The sequence below is a fragment of the Tachypleus tridentatus genome, chromosome 8, assembly GCF_004210375.1.
Source record: "Tachypleus tridentatus isolate NWPU-2018 chromosome 8, ASM421037v1, whole genome shotgun sequence".
Taxonomy (NCBI): Eukaryota; Metazoa; Arthropoda; class Merostomata; order Xiphosura; family Limulidae; genus Tachypleus; species Tachypleus tridentatus.
In genome coordinates this window covers 48,333,497-48,358,192 of record NC_134832.1, presented here as the reverse complement: position 1 = coordinate 48,358,192, position 24,696 = coordinate 48,333,497, and the positions used below count along the sequence as shown (strand labels likewise).

The following is a 24,696-nucleotide window of genomic DNA, read 5'->3' as shown; positions in this document are numbered from 1 at the left end:
AGCCTAATATGATAATATGATACATATATATTTTAAATCTCTTTAGTTTTTTATTTCCTGACAGAATTTGTTTTCTACTGGTATTTGTCTGTCATTAAGTCTAACATTATTATAGAATAACGATTTCTCATTACGCCTTATATTATGATAAAATACTCATTCTATTTTAAGCCTAATATTATGATAAAATACTCATTCTATTTTAAGCCTAATATTATGATAAAATACTCATTCTATTTTAAGCCTAATATTATGATAGAATTCCTGTCCCTTTTTAAGCCTAATATTATGATATAATTCCTGTCCCTTATTAAGCCTAATATAATAATATGATATATATATATATTAAATCTCTTTAGTTTTTATTTCCTGACAGAATTTGTTTTTTATAATGTTTAAAATGTTTCGGGTTCATTCTTTTTTTCGTGTGTTAAAATCACTGACGTAAGCAGTTTCATACTGAGGAGTACTTTAACAACAGAATCAATTATATGTTTGAAAGAAACTTTAATGATTGGTCAGTTAAAATGAATGAAAATTTAATATCCAATTAAGCTCACGACAAAAGACCAGAGAAGTAATATTGACTCGCCTGAGGTGAAAGTGACACACATCAAAACTAAAATTTGTATTTAAATATTTTATAACAATAACAAAAATCGGCTCTTAAATGGTAATTGTGGGTGGAAACAACTATGGCCAATTCTTTAAAAAAAACATATAATACGTTTGAAAATGTTTTGTCTTTTGAAAAAGTAACAATGGCATAAATAAAATACAAGAAAAATAAAAACGTAAAAAGTTATTTCGTTAATAACAACCGTATTATCGAAGAGTGTGCCAATACTCCATGTGTTCAAATATCACGGACATCTGTATTAAAGCAATACAAAATTTATCTGTATTTATTTCTCTGTAGGTCATCAGAAGCTGGATATAAGCAGCTGCGTCACATCGGTGTTTTGTCTCCGGTTTATATACAGCTTTTCAGCTATCCAGTGTCCAAAAATCGAAAACCGACAAAAAGCCAAAACGAAGATTTCTTTGTTTCGTGCATCATTTTTCTTCAAACCTTAGTTGTTTTGAATTAAGCACAAAGCTACACAATGGGCTATCTGTGCTCTGCCCACCACGGGTATCGAAACCCGGAGTTTAGCGTTGTAAGTCCGCAGACATACCGCTGAGCCACTGGGGGGCCATTTTTCTTCAAACCTTAGTTGTTTTGAATTAAGCACAAAGCTACACAATGGGCTATCTGTGCTCTGCCCACCACGGGTATCGAAACCCGGAGTTTAGCGTTGTAAGTCCGCAGACATACCGCTGAGCCACTGGGGGGGGGGCATTTTTCTTCAAAAGACGCCCGGCATGGCCAGGAGGTTAGGAGTCGCGGGCTCGAATTCCCGTCACATCAAACATGCTCGCCCTTTTAGCCGTGAGGGCATTATAATGTACAGTCAATCTTACTATTCGTTGGTAAAAGTGTAGCCCAAGAATTGTCGGTGGATGGTGATGACTGGTTTTACACCGCTAAATTAGGAATGGCTAGCGCAAATAGCCCTCCTGTAGCTTTGCGCGAAGTTAAAAACAAACAAACAATCTTCAACAGATCCAACGCCACCTAGTTGTAGTACTAACTATAATTTTATCATCATTTAATGGAGCAAAACAGTCTTCACAATCTTAGACTACCTATTTTATTATTATATACAAAATATATAAAGCTTTAAAATAAACTCTATAACCCAGCAACCCACGAGCGCCATCTTGTAAAAAAGGTAAACAAAATGTATTGGGAAAAAATTACCATTAAGTAATAAAACTATGTAGGCCTAGCTGTCGAACTAAGAAAAATAAACCAAACAAGGTAGGGATGGAAGATGACATATAACTTTTTCTGACTAATGATGACATAGCAGACGAAGCCGCATCGACTTTACATGGAAAATAAAATCCCTATATTACTGGCTTTCTCACTGTCAATTTTTTTTTTTTTTTAATTTCGCACCAAGCTACTCGAGGGCTATCTGTGCTAGCCGTCCCTAATTTAGCAGTGTAAAATTAGAAGGAAGGCAGCTAGTTATCACCACCCACCGCCAACTCTTGGGCTACTCTTTTTACCAACGAGTGGTGGGATTGACCGTCACATTATAACACCCCCACGGCTGAAAGGTCGAACATGTTTGGTGCGACCAGGATTCGAATCCACGACTCTCATATTACGAGTCGAACGCCTTAACCCACCTGGCCGTGCCGGGGCCTTCACTGTCAAAACAAATACAACCAGAATTTCCAATCATAAACTGTTACTCTATGGTAAAATAGTATTATATAGTTAAATAAAGGAAGGATACACTGATGAAGGCTGAGATTCTATTCAAACACCAAGCTGTCGATAAACAAAGTGGACAAGCCAGTAATATAAACATGTCAATCTTCCGGTGAACTTATGACAGCTAAATCTGTTATGTGATCTGAACAAGTGATATGTCCACTTCCATACCTATCTTGTTTGGTTCTGTCATGAAGTTCAATAACCAGCCATACTTAGCTTTTTATTTTACTATTTGTTTAGCAATACCTTTCCCTATTTCGCTTGTTTGTTTGAAATTAACTACAAAGCTATCTGTGCTCTGCCCACCAGGGTATATTGAAACCCGGTTTCTAGCGGTGTCAGTCCGCAGACATATGGCTGTCACAGTTACACTTCTTACACTCACTGATTGTATATAGTATGTATGGTGTTTTTAGATGTTTCATCACCACAGTGAATTTCTACCTGATGTTAATGACTTATTCCTTTAAATTATTTAACAGACAAGTCATCTGTACAAAATAACTAGTTAATAAAACTCTTTATTTCTTGCTGATACCTCAAGTTGTATTTATACCAATCAGAAATGCCCATTAAAAGCACGTGATGTAATTACTCGTGACGTCATTTTGTGTGTTATATTATATTGCGCCCCCCGCTAGTACAGCGGTATGTCTACGGATTTACAACCCTAAAATCAGGGGTTCGATTCCTCTCGGTGGACTCAGCAGATAGCCTGATGTGGCTTTGCTATAAAAACACACACACACACACACACATGTATATTATTTACAGCCGCTAACTTAGACATTATTGTGATATTTCATGTAAAGACTTTGAGCACCCTAACAGTTAGTTTATCAAGTTAGCAAGTATGAGGGCTTAAAACGCGAAATATCGAATTTTCATAACAGCAGTAGTATTACATACATGACTTGTTATGTGCTTAATAATAAATACAGCAACCAAAACTATTATTATTGTAAATCAATATGCCAGATACGTTTTGTAAGTTGAACAAGTTTTGTTTTTTGTTTTTTTTTAATTTCTCACAAAGCTACTCGAGGGCTGTCTGTGCTAGCCGTCCCTAATTTAGCAGTGTAAGACTAGAGGGAAGGCTGTTAGTCATCACCACCCACCGCCAACTCTTGGGCTACTCTTTTACCAACGAATAGTGGGAGTGACCGTCACATTATAACGCACCACAGCTAAAAGGGCGAGCATGTTTGGCGCGATCGAGATGCGAACCCGCGACCCTCAGATTACGAGTCGCACGCCTTAACACGCTTGGTCATGCCGGGCCAAGTTGAACAACTCTTTAGAGTATATGTACTTGTAACTATTTGTATGCTTATTTTGTTCATGCCTATTTTATATCCGACCTAATTTTTAAGTTTTCCCGCTTTTAAATAAATTTACTACACATCTTGTACACGTTATTTTAAAGTATTTTTTAAACAATTTTGAAAGTAACTAAAGTAGATTTTCAAAACCAGTAAAATAAAAACAAAACAAATTATGTTTTGTGACTTAATGATCCGTTTGTTGCTGAAACCTCGAGAAGTTTACTGGTACTTGTCTCTCATTAAGCCTAATATTAGTATAGGATACTCATTCCTTATTAAGCCTAATATTATGATAAAATACTCATTCTTTATTAAGAGTAAAATTATGATAGAATTCGTGTCTTTTATTAAGTCAAATATTATAATAGAATATTCATCTCTTATTAAACGTAATATTACGATGAAATACTCGTCCTTTATTAAGCCTAATATTATAATAGAATACTCGACCCTTATTAAGCCTAATATTATGATAGAATGCTGGTTCTTATTAATTCTATTATTCGATAGAATATCAGCCAAAGTATATAAATATGGCAAATTATATAACAGACTTCACTTAAAATTATGGGCAAAACAAAGTTTACATCACACAATAATATATTTTAAAAAATTAAAAATGGCTCTACGTGTTTTGGTAGCTTCTACAGTTATGATTGGGAGTGATAGATGGGTTTTTATTAATATATACGAAAGGTCGTAGTCACTGTAATTCACGGGGGTGACACGAATACTGCGCATATGGAGTTAATATATCCCTTCAAAATTCAACACCTATTACCGGTCAACCCTTCATCGGTATTTAACAAACGATCATTTAATTTTCGTTTACAACATGAAATTTCAATATATTCTCTGATATTAAACTTGTTTACTGTATAGGGTTCACTTATAATTACTCTCTTATGCTACTGTATTTAATAATCTGTTTCTGTAATGTACTGATGTAATGGCATCACCATTATTTTCAGCTCTGATACTGTAACACTTGTATTAGACAAATTTCAAACTGCTATCAGAGTTAAAACATTAACTAGCCTTTCTACGTAAGCAAAGATGTAAGACCAACAGGTTTCTAAACCAAATTATGAGTATAATGTGTGTATATTTGACTTTTCTATCTTCTTGCACGTGTCACCTTCAGACAACTATCTCTGACAGTCTTCGGGTTCTGAATCGAGATTTCGTCCATGTTTGGACCATGAGGAGCCAGTTAGTAAGCCAATAATTCCCGTTTATTTGGTTTTCGAATTTCGTGTAAAGCTAGAAAATGGCTCTCTGTATATATCTGTTCAAATTCTGAACTAATACACTCGCCCGAAGACAACTTGTCGACAGATATTTTCGCCAAATCTTGGGCTATTTCTGTTTAATCGAACGGTAGGATTTGACCTTTACTCTCTAAAATGCATCCACGACCCCTAAAGTTCGGGGCACGTTATTTTTGGCAGTAAGTCCCATTTCGTGGAGATCCCAAACTCACAGTCCAAGCACGCTCACCACTAGGCCACACCAATCTTATCCCGTCGCAAAATAATGTGTTGTTAAACTAAAAGACTTCGTTTCAGGAGTTGCTGTTGTTAAATAACCTGTTTTATCTTTTGTTGTTGTTCTATTTCTAGCATTGCTTCCTAATCAGCTACCGTAAAGAAGGTTCGAGACAATACGAACTGAAAGCAGGAACAGAGTCGGAATGTCTTGCTTGGATTCAGTCGATTGAGAATGCTAGGTAATATTACAAATTCCTGTCGTCGTGTAACCGTTTCTTTGTATCCTTCCGCTTACTAAGAAAACAAACACCAATTGTTTTTAAGTTCCCCGCTGGTGGAGTGGCAAGTCTACGGATTTACAACGCTAAAATCAGGGGTTCGATTCTCCTCGGTGGACTTAGCAGATAGGTTAATGTGAATTTGTTATAAGAAAACACACCCACCCTTCCGCTTACTGTTTATGTAATCTCTGTGTCACGTTAAAATATTATATTTTTTTAAGTAAACAACTTTGGTTATTGTAAAACTAGTCTCAGTGTTGTTGTGTTTTTTTTACTTTAACTCTAAAAGATTAAAATGTTGATATGCGGTGATTTTTTTCATGATGTTAATGAGTTTAATGAATGCGTTATAGACAAAGCATTATGTTTTCAAACTTCACCTACAGGTGTCGTCTTGTCTTAGTGATTGGATGAGAAAACTTGATCATTAAATTGACTTTGAATTTAAAGAAATTTTTAATCCTGTGTAATGAGTTCTGCATTATATAAATTACAAATTAATAAAACAGAGGGGCTGGGGGAGGTAATTATGATAAAAGTTTGAAAGAGAAAAAAATGCTACTTCAAATTTACAATAGTTTGAACATTCTTTAAACGTATCTGTGTATATTGTTGAAAGTCACGTCTTACACGTGAAAGAATCTGAAAAAAAAGTCAGTTTCATGTTACGTTGCCTAGCAACTTGAGTTTCATGCATAACATCCTAAAGATTAGGCTTAGCGTATCAATACATCAGTAACGTGATAGAGGCTTGTTGTTGTAAATTAAGTACAAAGCTACATACTGTCAAAAATGTTAACAGAAAATATTTGTTTCTCAAGTGTAGAAAAAAAAAAAACAACAACAAGAATTAAACTAAAACGTTGGGAATTCACCAAATTGAAGGATCAATACGTCACGATTTTATAATTTTTAAAACTTGTGTGTTTTTTGTGGCTTCTGTTTTTGAACTGGTCTAGTTAGAGAATACATTCGAGTTTATTGAGTTTTGCAATAATTAAAAATGTTCTTTCAAATCATTTCGTTCTTAGTTTCAGTAAAATTATCTCAAAGAAAGAGGAATTAGAACAAAAGCATTTGCGCTTAGTCCAGATTGTAGAGAACGAAAAGACATGTAAATGGCAGTATACCCAGCAGTGTGAAGAGCTGACGTTGGAAATCAAGAAACTAAGAGCTGAGGTAAGAACGTTGTATTGAAGTAAGAGTTTCATTAGAAAATGGGGTAAGAACGTTGTATTGAAGTAACAGTGTCATTACAGAATGGGGTAAGAACGTTGTGTTGAAGTAACAGTGTCATTACAGAATGGGATAAGAACGTTGTATTGAAGTAAGAGTTTCATTAGAGAATGGGGTAAGAACGTCGTATTGAAGTAAGAGTTTCATTAGAGAATGGGGTAAGAACGTTGTATTGAAATAAGAGTTTCATTAGAGAATGGGGTAAGAACGTTGTGTTGAAGTAAGAGTTTCATTAGAGAATGGGGTAAGAACGTTGTATTGAAATAAGAGTTTCATTAGAGAATGGGGTAAGAACGTTGTATTGAAGTAAGAGTTTCATTACAGAATGGGATAAGAACGTTGTGTTGAAGTAAGAGTTTCATTAAACAATGGGGTAAGAACGTTGTGTTGGAGTAAGAGTTTCATTAAACAATGGGGTAAGAACGTTGTATTGAAGTAAGAGTTTCATTAGAGAATGGGGTAAGAACGTTGTGTTGAAGTAAGAGTTTCATTAAACAATGGGATAAGAACGTTGTGTTGGAGTAAGAGTTTCATTAAAGAATGGGGTAAGAACGTTGTGTTGAAGTAAGAGTTTCATTAGAGAATGGGGTAAAAACGTTGTGTTGAAGTGAGAGTTTCATTAGAGAATGGGGTAAGAAGGTTGTATTGAAATAATGGTTTCATTAGGTAATGGTTACCTTACAACATAATTAGAACACCCAATACGCGAGTTGTAATGGTCACCTTACAATATCATAAGAACACTCAATACGTAAGATGTAATGGTCACCTTACAATATCATAAGAACACTCAATACACTAGATGTAATGGTCACCTTACAATATCATAAGAACACTCAATACACTAGATGTAATGGTCACCTTACAATATCATTAGAACACTCAATACGTAAATTGTAATGGTCACCTTACAATATCATAAGAACACTCAATACACTAGATGTAATGGTCACCTTACAATATCATAAGAACACTCAATATACGAGATGTAAAATGGGCTATTCGTATTTTGATATTAGGATTTATATTTCCTAATGCAGTAATGTTTTGAAATATATGGATGATGCGGTGCTACAGGTGATCTGTTTAGAACTTTTATTTCTGGCTTACAGTGGGGTTTCAGCCATTTAAAGATGCAATACCTTTACTGATGAGCTTATGTTTGCATAGTCATTTCCAGTCAAATATTCTTCCAGGGAGATTTTGCAAATAGTACAGAGCCCAAAGAGATAAAATGTCGAAAAAGGAAGTCTTCATCTGTGGTAGATTTATTCCAATATCGCAACTGAAGTCAATTCAAAGCGACGCTGTCATCCTCATAATGAAGGCTATGGTCACGAAAGTGAACTAGATAAGTCAAAGAACCATCGTAACGAAGCTGGTCCATATCTAGTACTGTTAACAGGATGTGAACAAGACGCCTCACAAGCATCTTTCTGGACTCACCTCGGAACCAAAGACTGTTCTTGTGACAACGATGGCCAATGAAGTGGGAATTATAACCACAATGACAGCAACCCTTTTATGTCCTCTGCTGAATCTCTTTTAAATTTCTAGATTTTGAATCTCGATGTTTGGTTATAATGGCTTTAAGACTTAAGTAGTTTGTAATATCTTGAATTAAGATGCTTTAAACGTTGTTTTAGTCAGTTTCCGGTAACTCTGTTTTTTGTTGTTATTATTAACATTTCTTGGTTATTATTCTTTGTTTGTTTGATATTCTTCATCTGTATTTGTGCCTTTGGTTTGTTTAAACGTGTTCAATGAAGAGTTTGTTAGAATGTGTGATTTAGGATTGACCAAAAAAAATTGTTATATTAGAAGTCATTGGGTTTGGCAGTAATAGTAATATGACATTGTGGTCATCTTGAGAAAGAAATCATTCCAGTGGTTTATATGTGGAAAGATCGGTTATTTCATTTATCGTTTACTGAGATTACGAGCAACTTGTTTCCAGTTATGATCTACTATTTTGGGTAAATAATTCTGAATGACCATACTGTGAACTTTGGAAAGTCTTGTGTGTGGTAAGTGGATGACCTCCCATTGTCGACGCTATTCGATATGATATACGTAGTTCCATTTGCAATTTTCCTGGATCCCTCGGTGTGGATTCCTGCACGTGGTGAGGGGACCTCCCACGGAAGGTTCTGTTTTTTTCAGTTTACCTCCTCAGGGATCGAAACATCCATCAACGTGTTTGCTATGCGTGGCGACCCGTGAATGGGAGAAGAGGATCCTGGTGGTTGAGGGGTCCAACCCTAACACACCACTTTGGCCTTGAATTCCTGTAGACGGGTGGCCTTGTGGTCACCCCCCTTTGGTCAATCGGCTGGTCCACTCGGGCTAGGATCAACCAAGTACAAGTGTTGGATATTCTAAAAAGGTGTTGTGGACATTGCATCTGATGCTGATGTTTGGGTATATTGCTCACGAAACCCTGGCGTTGCTGTAGTGTCCTTGTTTGACATTGTAGTGCGTCCCCTCGTAGGGCTCCATAGTGGGTGGGGTCAGTGGGCACTGAAATTTCCCTCTCTTTATTATGGATACTCCAATTTATAATTTTAATAATAGTAAAAAAACAGTCTATAGGTAAACGACCACGCCTTGAAGATTCTGAGCAGCAATCTTCAACATCTGTGACACCTGTTGTACCTCATTTTCTTATATTGCACTTACTTTCAGACAAACTTTTAGGGCAAATGTCTCCCTTTTTCATTCAGAAGGGACTACAGGGACTTGCTGGCTCTCCAAAGTCAGTAAAGAAGCTTCAATCTGGTGACATATTGGTTGAAACATCGACATCTCAATACAGTGAACTCCTTTTGCATTCAAAGGCAATTGGAGGTTTACCTATTGAGGTTACCCCTCATGCTACTTTAAATTCATCACAAGGACTTATTGTTGAGAGGTATTTGAAGAACATCCCAGAGTCAGAGATTCTCGCTGGTTTCTCCACTCAAGGAGTTTCTGCAGTGAGGCGTATCTTCACTTGTAAAAATGGAATTATGATGTTGACTAATGTTCTCATTTTAACGTTTACGTCACCACGTCCACCTGTCACTATCAAGGCAGGTTATCTTAATTGCACAGTACGGCCATAGATTCCAAACCCTCTCCGATTTTCCAGTGTCGAAGGTTCGGTCGCTCGCAGGCCCGGCATAGCCAAGCGTGTTAAGACGTTCGATTCGTAATCCGAGGGTCGTGGGTTCGAATCCCGGTCACACCAAACATGTTCGCCCTTTCAGCCGTGGGGGCGTTTTAATGAGACAGTCAATCCCACTATTCTTTGGTAAAAGAGTAGCCCAAGAGTTGGCGGTGGGTGGTGATGATCAGCTGCCTTCCATCTAGTCTTACACTGCTAAATTAGGTACGGCTAGCGAAGATAGCTCTCGAGTAGCTTTGTGCGAAATTACAAACAAACAAACTCGGTCGCTCGAAGACGTCATGTCGTGGTTTTTTGACGTGTTCTCGTTGCAATGAGAAGGACCATGATGCTTACGAGTGTGAAACGGACCCTCACTGCATCAATTGCAATGGCTCTTACCCGTCCTACTTTTGTTCTTGCCCTAAATGGTTGGAAGAAAAATAGCTGCAGCGTTTGAAACGATTCATAACATTACTTATCCTGAGGTTCGAAAGTTGCTGTCCACCACTTCATCTCGGACATTTGCTTCTGCACTTTTTTCCACTACTACAGTAGAAATGCAGACGGATCTCTCTGTGCTTCCAAAAGAATCGTTCTCCAAACAAATGAAAAGTCTTTTGACCTCCATGGTTAAAAAAAAGTTGATGAATGAATTTCAACACTCATTTCTATCCCTTACATACATTCCAACAAATCCCAAGATCCACTTTTTTGGGTTCCGAGTACAGGCATTTCCTCTGATACGTCTTCTTCTCCCACCCCCAAGATGCAAAACAATCATTCGTTCGCGTCCTCAGTCACTGGAATCCCCTTCCAACAACAGACCTGTCAAATTGACCCAGTGCAGGATCCATGGAGGTCGATAGACCTCCCTCGAATAAGGACAGTAAGGAAAAAAGACGTGGTCGTAAACAGAAGGAGTGTCCACAACATTCGCTTACACATAAATAAAAATGGCCACCTTGATACAATGTAACTGTCGAGGTTTACGTTGTAATCTAGATGACATCAAAACACTGATTGCTTCTTACCACCCTGTGCCCACCCTTTCTTTGCTACTCAATATACCCTTGGAGGCCAAAGCCATCCGTGTTTCCTTTGGTCATACCATCACTATTTGTTCTCTCTACCTGTTGCCTGGAGAGACATATGATCAGTCAGACCTTGATGCTGTCATTGAACAGTTACCTTCTCCCGTTTTAATCCTGAGGGACTTTAATGGACATCATTTCCTCTGAAGAAGTGCTGATATTGATAGGATTGGTTGCTGTGTAAAGCGTATGTTCTCTGATCACAACCTTTCTCTCTTCAATACTGGTTCTTCCACTTATTTCCATGCACCTAGTCAGTCCTTTACTGCTATTGATCTCTCGGTTTGCTCCCCTTCATTATTCTCCCATTTTTCATGGAGAGTTGACAGTAATCCACGAGACAGTGGTCATTTTCCTATAATCTTGAGAGACACTGGCCGAGGTCGATGCCACTCGACCCGCGTGCCCCCGTGGAAGCTGGATCAAGCAAACTAGTCCTCTATCACTTCTTTCGCAGAACTTTATCCTGCCATCGTCTGTAAGTCATCAATAGACGACTGTGTGGCAGCGGTAACTGACTGTATTATACAAGCAGCTGCTGAATGTATTCCTAAAATCTCGACACGTTTTCCACTATATTCTCATCCATGGTGGAATCCTGCCTGTCACATGGCACGGAAGGCTCAAAAACGAGCCTGGGATACTTTCCGTAGATATCCCACACTCTCGAACCGCATCGCTTTCCAACAGGCCCGTGCACGTGCTCGATGGGTAAGACGTCAAAGCCAGAAGGAGTCTTGGATTAAGTTCACAACCAGCATATCTTCTACCACCAGTTCCAAAGTCATATGGGACAATATTCGAAAGATCAGGGGGCAATATAACTCTGTTATCTTGCACTCTGATGGCCAGGAAGTAGTTGATATCTAGAGTATCGTTGATATTCTATGTGAAAGCTTTTGCCGGGTATCTAGCACTTCTGCCTCTTCTTCCACCTTCTTAGCCATCAAGACTCGGGCAGAGCGATCACTTCTTTCCTTTCGAGCTGATTGTCTCTATGACTATAATTGTTCCTTTACACTGGTGGAACTCAAACTGGCCCTTTATCGGTCTGGCAGTACATCGGTTGGACCTGATGATATACACTTTGAGATGCTGCGCCATCTATCTCCTGCTTTTCTTGCTATTCTTCTGGTTGTTTTTAACCAGATATTGCAGAAGAATGATTTTCCTGATGCCTGGCGCCAGGCTATTGTCCTACCTTTCTTCAAGCCTGGGAAGGATCCCAAGACTACTCTCCAATTACTTTGACGAGCTGTCTCTGTAAGACCTTAGAGAGGATGGTTAATGTTCGTCTTGTTTGGTTCGAGAATCAAACAACCTCCTCTCGCCCACCCAGTGTGGGTTCCGACGACAGCGCTCCACCATGAACCACCTGATTTGACTTGAAACGTCAATTAGAGAAGCCTTTCTCAAACGACAACATCTTGTATCAATATTCTTTGACATTGAGAAGGCTTATGATACAATATGGAGGTATGGAATTTTGCGAGATCTCCATAAAAATGGGTTACGTGGCCATTTGGCCATTTTTATTAAAAATTTTGATGGACAAGAGATTCCAAGTTCATGTGGGTCCAACACTTTCCCGTTTTTTTCTGCAGGAACTTGGGGTCCCTCAGGACTGTGTTCTGAGTGTCACACTTTTCAATATAAAAATTAATGCCATCACTGAACTCCCTCTCACTGTTGCAAATGGGCTCTATGTCGACGACTTTCACATCTCATGTCAGTCGTCGAACCTGAGGTATATTGAGCGGCAGCTACAGACTGTCCACAATTGTTTACTAAAGTGGACCATAGCAAACGGCTTTACCTTCTCTCTCTCTCTAAAAACGTTTGCATGCACTTTTGCCCCTAACGGGGTATTCACCCTGATCCTGAACTCCGTGTCGGTGAATTTGTGCTGCCTGTGGTTTCTGAGACTAAGTTCTTGGGGCTTATCTTTGACCGTAAGCTGACCTTTATACCACACATCAAACAGCCACGGGTCAAATGTACAAGAGCACTGAACATCCTCTGTGTCCTCTCTTCCACCTCTCGGGGATCGACGTTCCATACTGAAGATATATCGTGCTCTTATTAGATGGAAACTCGGCTTCTTAGAGTCCCCAGTTGTGACCTATCTTTAAGTCATCTGAGAAAAGTAGACACTCCCGATATAAAATATTGTCTGTTATTTGCTGAACATCTTTCGAACCATCCTTCAGTTCCTATTTATACAGATGGTTCGAAATTAGATGATTCTGTGGGTTCTGCCGTGGTTTATTTTGGGTTTAAGTTGTTGTATAAGTAAGGCTTCTTTAATTTTGCGTTTGTTTATGTTTGTTTCTTTATTTATTATTTGAGTGTTTTCTATGGTTATGTTGTGTTTATTTGACTTGCAGTGTTCAAAAACGTGTGAAGGTGACTTTTTATGTTCTTTGAATCTGGTTTCCATTTTTCTACTTGTTTCTCCAATATAGAAGTCGTTGCAGTTATCACATTGTATTTTATAAATAATGTTGGTGTGGTGTTTGTCAGTGTAGTTTTTACATAGTATAGACCTTAGTTTTGTGCCGGGTTTTTGAATAAATTTGGTCTTAACTGGAATGTCATATTTTGTTACTAATTTTTGCCAAATGTTGGTTATTTGTTTGCTGATGTCAGGAATATATGGTATACAGCAGTATATGGTTTCGTGGTTTTTTTATTCGTGAGCTGTATTTACTTTAGTTGGTTGATTTTGCTTTCTGTCTGGGTGTGTGCGTATAATGTTTTCTACGGTTTGTGGAGGAAACTTATTGATGTTGATGAAGTATTGTTTTATTTTGTCTAATTCATCGTTAATTTTATCTGGTGAGCATAGTTTTATGGCTGTGTTTATTTGGTTTCTTAGTATGTTGAGTTTTTGTTTTGTTTCATGTGCTGAGTCCCAAGGAATGTATAGTCCAGTATGGGTGATTTTTTGGTAGATTTCTGTTTCAAATTGTGTGTCGGTTCTTGTAATTTTGAGGTTAAGAAATGATATTTGATGGCTTTCTTCCTGTTCACATGTGAAGTTAATGTTGGGATGTATAGAGTTAATGTGATTGAAAAAATTAAGTATGTGTTCTGTAGATTTGAATCCACAACCGTGTCATCTACATATCTGTACCAGTATAGTGGTGGATGTAATGCTGTGTTAATTGCTTGTGTTTCAACTTGTGTCATAAAAATATTGGCTAGAACTGGTGATACTGGGTTGCCCATGCTTAGGCCATTTGTTTGTATATAGTTTTGGTTGTTGAACATGAAGTTTGTCTTTATCGTGGTGAATTCTATGAGGGTTGCTAACTGGTTACTGGGAATTTCTATAGTTGGGTTAGGGTCTCGGATATAGAGTTCTAAGGCTATCTTGCAGGCTTCAGTGGTTGGAACTTCTGTAAAGAGGGATATAACATCGAAACTGGCCATTAAGGCTTTATGATTAAGTTGATTTAGATTAGACTTGAAATTAAAAGAGTCTTTGATGAATGAGCTGGCTGATGTTACATATTTGGAGAATGCCCATGCTATGTATTTACCAAGATTGTAATTAAACGATTCATATGTGGACATTATTGGTCGTAATGGACAATCTGGTTTATGAGGTTTGGGGATGCCGTATATTTGCGGTGTGCGTGAGTCGGTTTTACGTAGGTAGGAATAAAGTGTTTGTGAAATTGTGTTGGCTTTTTTCATTTGTAGTAGTAATTTGTTCAGTTGTGTCTCGTGTGTCTTTGTTGGATTTGTGTGTATTGGTTTAAATTTGTTCGTGTCTGATAGGATGTTATTCATTTTTTGGATGTATTCATTCGTGTTCATTATGACTATAGCGTTACCTTTATCTGCTTTTAGAATTTTTATGTTTTTGTCTTGTTTTAGGTTTTTAATGGAATTAATGTCTCTTTTTGTAAGGTTGTTTTTTAGTTTTCTGTTTTGTGAAATTATGTTGATGGTTTTGTGAAAAAATTCTTTGAAAAAATCGTTTAAGATGTTGTTTTAGGTGTTTCTGGAAAATATAAACTTGTAATTTTACCTGGGAAGTTGGCTGTTGGATGTCAATAAAATTATCTAAGTTGTCTTCTTTCTGTTGATTGCTTTTGGTTGTTTCCTTGTTTTTCTTCTCTGTAGAAAGTATCACAAGTCTCCTGGCTAGGTCTTCTAAACATGTTTTGATTTCTATGGTTGGAATGTACCTTGGTGCTATTGCGAAGTTGAGTCCTTTGTTAAGTAGATGTATCTCGTCTGTGTTTAATTGACGGTTGGATCTGTTAATTATGAGGTTAGTCAACGGTTTGTCATGTTTATGTCTTTTCTGTTGTTTGCATTTTAGTTTTTCTAGTTTTTTTGTTGTGGCAGATCTTTTTGTCTCTGTCGTTCTTAGTATTGATTTGGTTTATGTTTCGTTGTATAAGTCCGTAAATCTCTGTAAATACAACGAAACATAAACCAAATCAATACTAAGAACGACAGAGACAAAAAGATCTGCCACAACAAAAAACTAGAAAACTAAGATGCAAACAACAGAAAAGACACCAAAACGACAAACCGTTGACTTACCTCATAATTAACAGATCCGACCGTCAATTAAACACAGGCGAGAAACAACTACTTAACAAAGGACTCAACTTCGCAATAGCACCAAGGTACATTCCAACCATAGAAATCAAAACATGTTTAGAAGACCTAGCCAGGAGACTTGTGATACTTTCTACAGAGAAGAAAAACAAGGAAACAACCAAAAGCAATCAACAGAAAGAAGACAACTTAGATAATTTTATTGACATCCAACAGCCAAACTTCCCAGGTAAAATTACAAGTTTATATTTTCCAGAAACACCTAAAAAACAACATCTTAAACGATTTTTTCAAAGAATTTTCTCACAAAACCATCAACATAATTTCACAAAACAGAAAAACTAAAAAACAACCTTACAAAAGAGACATTAATTCCATTAAAAACCTAAAACAAGACAAAAACATAAAAATTCTAAAAGCAGATAAAGGTAACGCTATAGTCATAATGAACACGAATGAATACATCCAAAAAATGAATAACATCCTATCAGACACGAACAAATTTAAACCAATACACACAAATCCAACAAAGACACACGAGACACAACTGAACAAATTACTACTACAAATGAAAAAAAGCCAACACAATTTCACAAACACTTTATTCCTACCTACGTAAAACCGACTCACGCACACCGCAAATATACGGCATCCCCAAACCTCATAAACCAGATTGTCCATTACGACCAATAATGTCCACATATGAATCGTTTAATTACAATCTTGGTAAATACATAGCATGGGCATTCTCCAAATATGTAACATCAGCCAGCTCATTCATCAAAGACTCTTTTAATTTCAAGTCTAATCTAAATCAACTTAATCATAAAGCCTTAATGGCCAGTTTCGATGTTATATCCCTCTTTACAGAAGTTCCAACCACTGAAGCCTGCAAGATAGCCTTAGAACTCTATATCCGAGACCCTAACCCAACTATAGAAATTCCCAGTAACCAGTTAGCAACCCTCATAGAATTCACCACGATAAAGACAAACTTCATGTTCAACAACCAAAACTATATACAAACAAATGGCCTAAGCATGGGCAACCCAGTATCACCAGTTCTAGCCAATATTTTTATGACACAAGTTGAAACACAAGCAATTAACACAGCATTACATCCACCACTATACTGGTACAGATATGTAGATGACACGGTTGTGGATTCAAATCTACAGAACACATACTTAATTTTTTCAATCACATTAACTCTATACATCCCAACATTAACTTCACATGTGAACAGGAAGAAAGCAATCAAATATCATTTCTTAACCACAAAATTACAAGAACTGACACACAATTGAAAATAGAAATCCACCGAAAAATCACCCATACTGGACTATACATTCCTTGGGACTCAGCACATGAAACAAAACAAAAACTCAACATGCTAAGAAACCAAATAAACACAGCCATAAAACTATGCTCACCAGATAAAATTAACGATGAATTAGACAAAATAAAACAATACTTCATCAACATCAATAAGTTTCTCCACAAACCGTAGAAAACATTATACGCACACACCCAGACAGAAAGCAAAATCAACCAACTAAAGTAAATACAGCTCACGAATAAAAAAACCACGAAACCATATACTGCTGTATACCATATATTCCTGACATCAGCAAACAAATAACCAACATTTGGCAAAAATTAGTAACAAAATATGACATTCCAGTTAAGACCAAATTTATTCAAAAACCCGGCACAAAACTAAGGTCTATACTATGTAAAAACTACACTGACAAACACCACACCAACATTATTTATAAAATACAATGTGATAACTGCAACGACTTCTATATTGGAGAAACAAGTAGAAAAATGGAAACCAGATTCAAAGAACATAAAAAGTCACCTTCACACGTTTTCGAACACTGCAAGTCAAATAAACACAACATAACCATAGAAAACACCCAAATACTAAATAAAGATACAAACATCTGCCGTGGTTTGTTGTGGTTCAGTGTTTGTATGCAGAATCCCCTCTATTGCTTCTGTGTTCACTGCTGAACTGTATGCTATTTCTCTTGCCCTGCATCACATAAAAGCTAAGCAATACTCAAACTGCACTATTTATACTGACTCGCTTAGTTTTCTACTGGCCCTGGAATCACTTCACGTTTGTTCACAACCTGTTCTCGCCGATATTCAAAACCGACTGGCCCACCTCTCTTTAACATCTACTGCTATCCAGTTTCTCTGGATACCGTTGCTTTGTGCCATAAAACACTAAATCTTCTATACCTGTAGTGCAGACAGCCAAGCTGCTTTGTGCCATAAAACACCAAATCAACCAACCAACAATTTGCAATTTGTTTAACCTACGCTTTAACCCCCTCCAGAGGCACAGCGGTATATGTACGCGTAGTTACAAAGCTAGAAACCGGGTTTTGATACCCGTAGTGGGCAGATCACCGGTAGCTTGTTATGGAGCTTTATAGTTCAGTGCAAACAAATAAACCGAGGGTTTAAATCTTTCCTTAACTTACTAAAAATACTCATATTTGTACTTCAGAAGTGGCACTGACGTATTCCTCAGCATTCTACTGTCAATGAAGCACATATAGATACTAAACTTGTTACTCCTGGTCTCAAGGATCTCTCATCTGTAGATATCTGTCACTAACATATACAAACGTATTTAAAAATGTACTTCATCTTTCATACCGAATGTTATAATTAAAGCTACAACTTATAGTGTAGGGTTATTTCACTAGGTATGAGTTATGTCAAAATCATAATTCAATTTCTTTTCGGTTTCAAAAATTACTTTAATGAGCTACTGACTGTGATGTAATAAAAATCATTCTGAACTAATACATTTGTCTTTATTCTAATTTTTCCAATTGTACTGAGAAGTGAACTTTAAAATGTGACTGTGTTTCAGGTTCTCTAGACTCATTGTCCACGAAATCTGTGGCTGAACAAAAGCCCTTTGCGACAAAATGAACTTAATTACCCGACAACAGATAAACATTATTTTATACACCTGTAGACTGACATCTGCAATGTAAGATTCAAGAAACAAGATGAATGATACTTGTAGTGGATGGAATACAATGGTCCTGTTGATTATTATTTATATTATAGTAAGGAATTACTTCACCTGGTTTGTTTGTTGTTGTTGAGGTTAATTACAACACTACACAATGGGCTATCTGTCTTCTGCTCACCACGGGTATCGAAACCCGATTTCTAGCAGCGAATGTCCATTAGGGAGCGTCGCATCAGGATATTTCTACTACCATAATGGCAATAAACCACACTACCTGTTGAACGCTTTGTGGCAATTAATTAACTGGACCAGCTATAGAAAGTAGCGGAGTCACTGGACAGGTACACGCTGGACAGGTAGACACTGGACTGGTAGACACTGGACTGGTAGTCACTGGACAGGTAGTCACTGGGCGGGTACACACTGGACAGGTACACACTGGACAGGTAGTCACTGAACAGGTAGACACTGGACAAGTACGCACTAAACAGGCACACACTGGACAGATAGACACTGGATAGGTAGTCACTTGACAGGTAGTCACTGGATAGGTAGTCACTTGACAGGTAGTCACTGGACAGGTACACACTGGACAGGTACACGCTGGACAGGTAGACACTGGAAGGTACACATTGGACAGGTAGTCACTGGACAGCTAGTCACTGGACAGGTAGACACTGGACAGGTAGTCACTGGACAGGTACACACTGGACAGGTAGTTACTTGACAGGTAGTCACTTGACAGGTAGTCACTGGACAGGTACACACATGAATGAGGTTTCTGATATTAGTGATGGAGGGAATTCATACAAAAGGTATTTAACTGATTTCACCCTCGAGACGACGCGTCTCATTTGTCAGTTCACATTGGTAATAATAAGGAACACGTCTCACTAGTCAGTTCACTTTGGTAATAATAAGGAACACGTCTAACTAGTCAGTTTACATTGGTAAATATAAAGAACACGTTTAACTAGTCAGTTCACATTGGTAATAATAAGGAACACGTCTCACTAGTCAGCTCACATTGGTAATAATATGGAACACGTCTCACTAGTCAGTTCACTTTGGTAATAATAAGGAACACGTCTCACTAGTCAGTTCACTTTGGTAATAATAAGGAACACGTCTAACTAGTCAGTTTACATTGGTAAAAATAAAGAACACGTTTAACTAGTCAGTTCACATTGGTAATAATAAGGAACACGTCTCACTAGTCAGCTCACATTGGTAATAATAAGGAACACGTTTAACTAGTCAGTTCACATTGGTAATAATAAGGAACACGTCTCACTAGTCAGCTCACATTGGTAATAATCTCACTAGGAACACGTCTCACTAGTTCACTTTGGTAATAATAAGGAACACGTCTCACTAGTCAGTTCACTTTGGTAATAATAAGGAACACGTCTAACTAGTCAGTTTACATTGGTAAAAATAAAGAACACGTTTAACTAGTCAGTTCACATTGGTAATAATAAGGAACACGTCTCACTAGTCAGCTCACATTGGTAATAGTAAGGAACACGTCTCACTAGTCAGTTCACATTGGTAATAATAAGGAACACGTTTAACTAGTCAGTTCACATTGGTAATAATAAGGAACACGTCTCACTAGTCAGCTCGCATTGGTAATAATAAGGAACACGTTTAACTAGTCAGTTCACATTGGTAATAATAAGGAACACGTCTCACTAGTCAGCTCACATTGGTAATAGTAAGGAACACGTCTCACTAGTCAGTTCACATTGGTAATAATAAGGAACACGTTTAACTAGTCAGTTCACATTGGTAATAATAAGGAACACGTCTCACTAGTCAGCTCGCATTGGTAATAATAAGGAACACGTTTAACTAGTCAGTTCACATTGGTAATAATAAGGAACACGTCTCACTAGTCAGCTCACATTGGTAATAGTAAGGAACACGTCTCACTAGTCAGTTCACATTGGTAATAATAAGGAACACGTTTAACTAGTCAGTTCACATTGGTAATAATAAGGAACACGTCTCACTAGTCAGCTCGCATTGGTAATAATAAGGAACACGTTTAACTAGTCAGTTCACATTGGTAATAATAAGGAACACGTCTCACTAGTCAGTTCACATTGGTAATAATAAGGAACACGTTTAACTAGTCAGTTCACATTGGTAATAATAAGGAACACGTCTCACTAGTCAGTTCACATTGGTAATAATATGGAACACGTCTCACTAGTCAGTTCACATTGGTAATAATAAGGAACACGTCTAACTAGTCAGTTCACTTTGGTAATAATAAGGAACACGTCTAACTAGTCAGTTTACATTGGTAAAAATAAAGAACACGTTTAACTAGTCAGTTCACATTGGTAATAATAAGGAACACGTCTAACTAGTCAGTTCACTTTGGTAATAATAAGGAACACGTCTAACTAGTCAGTTTACATTGGTGATAATAAGGAACACGTCTAACTAGTCAGTTCACATTGGTAGTAATAAGGAACACATCTAACCAGTCAGCTCACTGTAATACTATGGTAATTACAAGGAATACGTCTAACTAGTCAGCTCATTGTAATACTGTGGTAATTACAAGGAATACGTCTAACTAGTCAGCTCATTGTAATACTGTGGTAATTACAAGGAATACGTCTTACTAGTCAGCTCATTGTAATACTGTGGTAATTACAAGGAACACGTCTAACAACTTAGTTCACTGTAACATTGTAGTAATTACAAAGAACACATCTAACCAGTCAACTCACTGAAATACTTTGATATTTACAAGGTATTCGGCTAACCACTTAGCTCATTGAAATACTGCGGTAATTATAAAGAACACGTCTAACCAGTCATCTCACTGTAATACTGTAGTAATTACAAGGAACACGTCTAATTACTCAGCTCACTGTAATACTGTGGTAATTACAAGGAACACGTCTAACCACTCAGTTCACTGTAATATTGTAGTAATTACAAAGAACACATCTAACCAGTCAGCTCATTGTAATACTGTGGTAATGACAAGGAACACGTCTAATTACTCAGCTCACTGTAATACTGTGGTAATTACAAGGAACACGTCTAACCACTCAGTTTACTGTAGTATTGTAGTAATTACAAAGAACACATCTAACAAGTCAGCTCATTGTAATATTGTGGTAATTACAAAGAACACGTCTAACCAGTCATCGCACTGTAATACTGTAGTAATTACAAGGAACACATCTAATTACTCAGCTCACTGTAATACTGTGGTAATTACAAGGAACACGTCTAACTACTCAGTTCACTGTAATATTGTAGTAATTACAAAGAACACATCTAACCAGTCAGCTCACTGTGATACTGTGATAATTACAAGGAATACGTCTAACTAGTCATCTCATTGAAAAATTGTGGTAATTACAAGGAACACGCTTAACTTATGGTAATTACAGGAACACATCTAACTTTATAGAAGATGGGATAGAGCCTGCTTCCACAATCTCTGTGTCGTTCTTTGACTAATTACAATAAGAGAACAATGAGTGTGTCACTAGAGGCAGTTAGAACATGAAATATTGACACTCTATGCTCCAGTCAAGCTCCAATAACTCCAAGTGGATATGGAGATATAAGTAGAAAGTGTTGGGTCTCAAGGAGGTGAGATGAACAGGATCTAATAAGAAGAAATGGGCACCACATAAGAGAATGTAAGTAAGGTTCCTTGTAAACATAACTAACATCAGGTAAGTTAGGAAATGCAATCCAGTTTCTAGCCAACTGATCTGCATCCGGATTTCTATGATACTTTTTCAAACAACCACCGTAGATCTGTGTTCCCCAAAGATAAAGTATGAGGAACGTGCAGTGGAAATGTTCTTTAAGAGTTAAAGATGGTCACGGTCCATAATTCAAAGAAATAAACCAAGATCATCAAAGGTGATTTGAATGCAAAAGTGGATGAATGTTTGTATACAGTTCAAATCACAGTTAATTCCAGATGAATTACCACACGTTGAGGCTATTGGAATTCACAAGGAAGTATTACCTCACAATGGCAACTCGCTTTACTTAAACAATTGAACAGGAAGAATAACCTGGCCTACACCAGCAGGAAATCAACAGCTGTTTTTAATAAAGAATGATTTCAAGGTAATTTTGAGCTCAGCATTATCGAACCTAAAAATCTGCCCTTTCCCATGATCAGTTCATGGCAGTGATCATGACTTGGAGGCAGCGAATCTCAAATATAATCTTCAATTACTACAGAAATATTTCAACTTCAGAGTAAGATATGACGTAAGATCATTAGAAATGGACAAATTACAAGCCAGAAACTGAAGGATTCTCTCTCCATTGCTCTTTCTAGATGGCTTTCACTTACAAATTTGTTTGGTTTTGCAAAACTTACGAAGTATTTCTTGTTGTTTTCTCGAGAATAATCTTAATATTTTAAAAATTGAAATGAATTACTAACATATTCAACCAAATAACAACTCACTACTTCAGGCTTTGCCTCAATTCGCATTTTTCCACTTTTCAAACTACGGATAAATTTCCATACCTTAAGTCATACGCTGACGTCAAACTTCCCATTGGTCAAACAACAATACAAATTGTTTGTTTTTTGAATTTCGCGCAAAGCTACACGAGGGCTAACCGTCCCTAATTTGGCAGTGTAAGACTAGAAGGAAGGCAGCTTGTCATCACCACCCACCGCTAACTCTTGGGCTACTCTTTTACCAACGAATAGTGGGATTGACCGTAACTTTATAACACTCCAAGGGCTGAAAGGGCGAGCATGTGTGGTGCGACGGGGATTCGAACCTACGACCCTCAGATTACGAGTCGAAAGCCTTAACCCACCTGCCCATGCCGGGGCACAACAACACAAACTACAATTAAAAACATAGCTTATAACAATACATTGTGGTAAAGACCATTAGCTTGAGAACAACAGTATTGTTGTATATTCTGTAGTTTATAATGAAGAAAAGAAACAGTATTTGGTTGTATTCTGTGTATTTTAATGTACTAATAAAGAAGGAATGGACAAATTACATTTGTCCTAAAAATGACATTTGTCATTTGAAAAATACATTTTAATAAAAGATCAAGTTTTAAATAAGTTAATGTTGATGAAGAGAGAAGTACACGAAAGGAGAAAAATAAAATAATTTTACGATTAATAATAACAGTAATTCTAATCCTTACAATACTGAAGATGTTACAATATTCTATGATAATTCCTTACACTACTTAGAAGAATTAAAGAAGGTTTCCTCGTACCTAAAACCTGTCAGTTACACAGCAGTAACCACTATTAGGCTTAGCGATACACTTCCTTCTAAATGTTATTTGTGATGTGTAATACTGTGAACAGAACTTGCCGTACACTAAATATTTGTCTCGTGCCCTCAAATGTCTTTTTCCCCTGCTGTGGCGTTAAAGAAATCCAATCACTACAGCTTGTGATGATTCATTCACATTGCTAGACAAACCCTTTTGAAGCGTCTGTGAAGTAGGAAAATGGCCTTTTTTTCAATACTGTACCTTTTAGATATGTTCTTATGACAGGTAAAATAATTTGGTTTGGTTTGAATTTGTCGCAAAACTACACGAGGGCGACCAGCTATAGCCGTCCGTAATTTAGCAGTGTAAGACTAGAGGGAAGGCAGCTAGTCATCACAACCAACCGCCAACTGTTAGGCTACTCTTTTACCAACGAATATTGGAATTGATCGACACTTCATAACATCCCAACAGTTGAAAGTGCGAGTATGTTTGGTATGATGGGGATTCAAACCCACGACCTTCAGATTGCAGGTAAAAATGAAGTGTGATAAAAGACTGCCAGTTCATTGGCTGAAAAACCAAAGCATATCTGAACAGTAACATATTTCATCAATTACAGAGAAAACATATTTTCTATTATGAATAACAATCCGAAGTTTTATTTTTTTAGAACTTATCTTTATAATTTGATAAGTAATGAGTAATCTTACAAGTGGCGCACCTTGGGTTTGAAGAAAGGTTTCTTTAGCTGGGACATGAGTTATCCAGAAATAGTACAATGGGGGGAAGACATTTCTCATACATTATAAAATGGGAAGCATGCCCCCTGTGTAAAAGTATGCTTATTACACGACGCCAAGTGTTCATAAACGTAAGACTGCGGATCCCCAGGCCACAGGAAAGCGTGAAGGGGACTTAGATAATACATAATAGTATTATAGTGCTC

At 37.2% G+C, this 24,696-nt stretch overlaps 1 protein-coding gene across 1 annotated transcript in view; it reads left to right on the top strand.

Annotated features, from left to right (window-relative positions):
- Positions 1–24,696, top strand: part of LOC143223902 (ras-specific guanine nucleotide-releasing factor 2-like) — a 117,898-nt gene that overhangs the window by 20,523 nt on the left and 72,679 nt on the right. The window contains exons 2-3 of the mRNA XM_076452377.1: positions 5,280–5,386; positions 6,460–6,607. Coding sequence (XP_076308492.1) covers positions 5,280–5,386; positions 6,460–6,607 — 255 coding nt within the window. The remainder of the gene's footprint in view (positions 1–5,279; positions 5,387–6,459; positions 6,608–24,696) is intronic.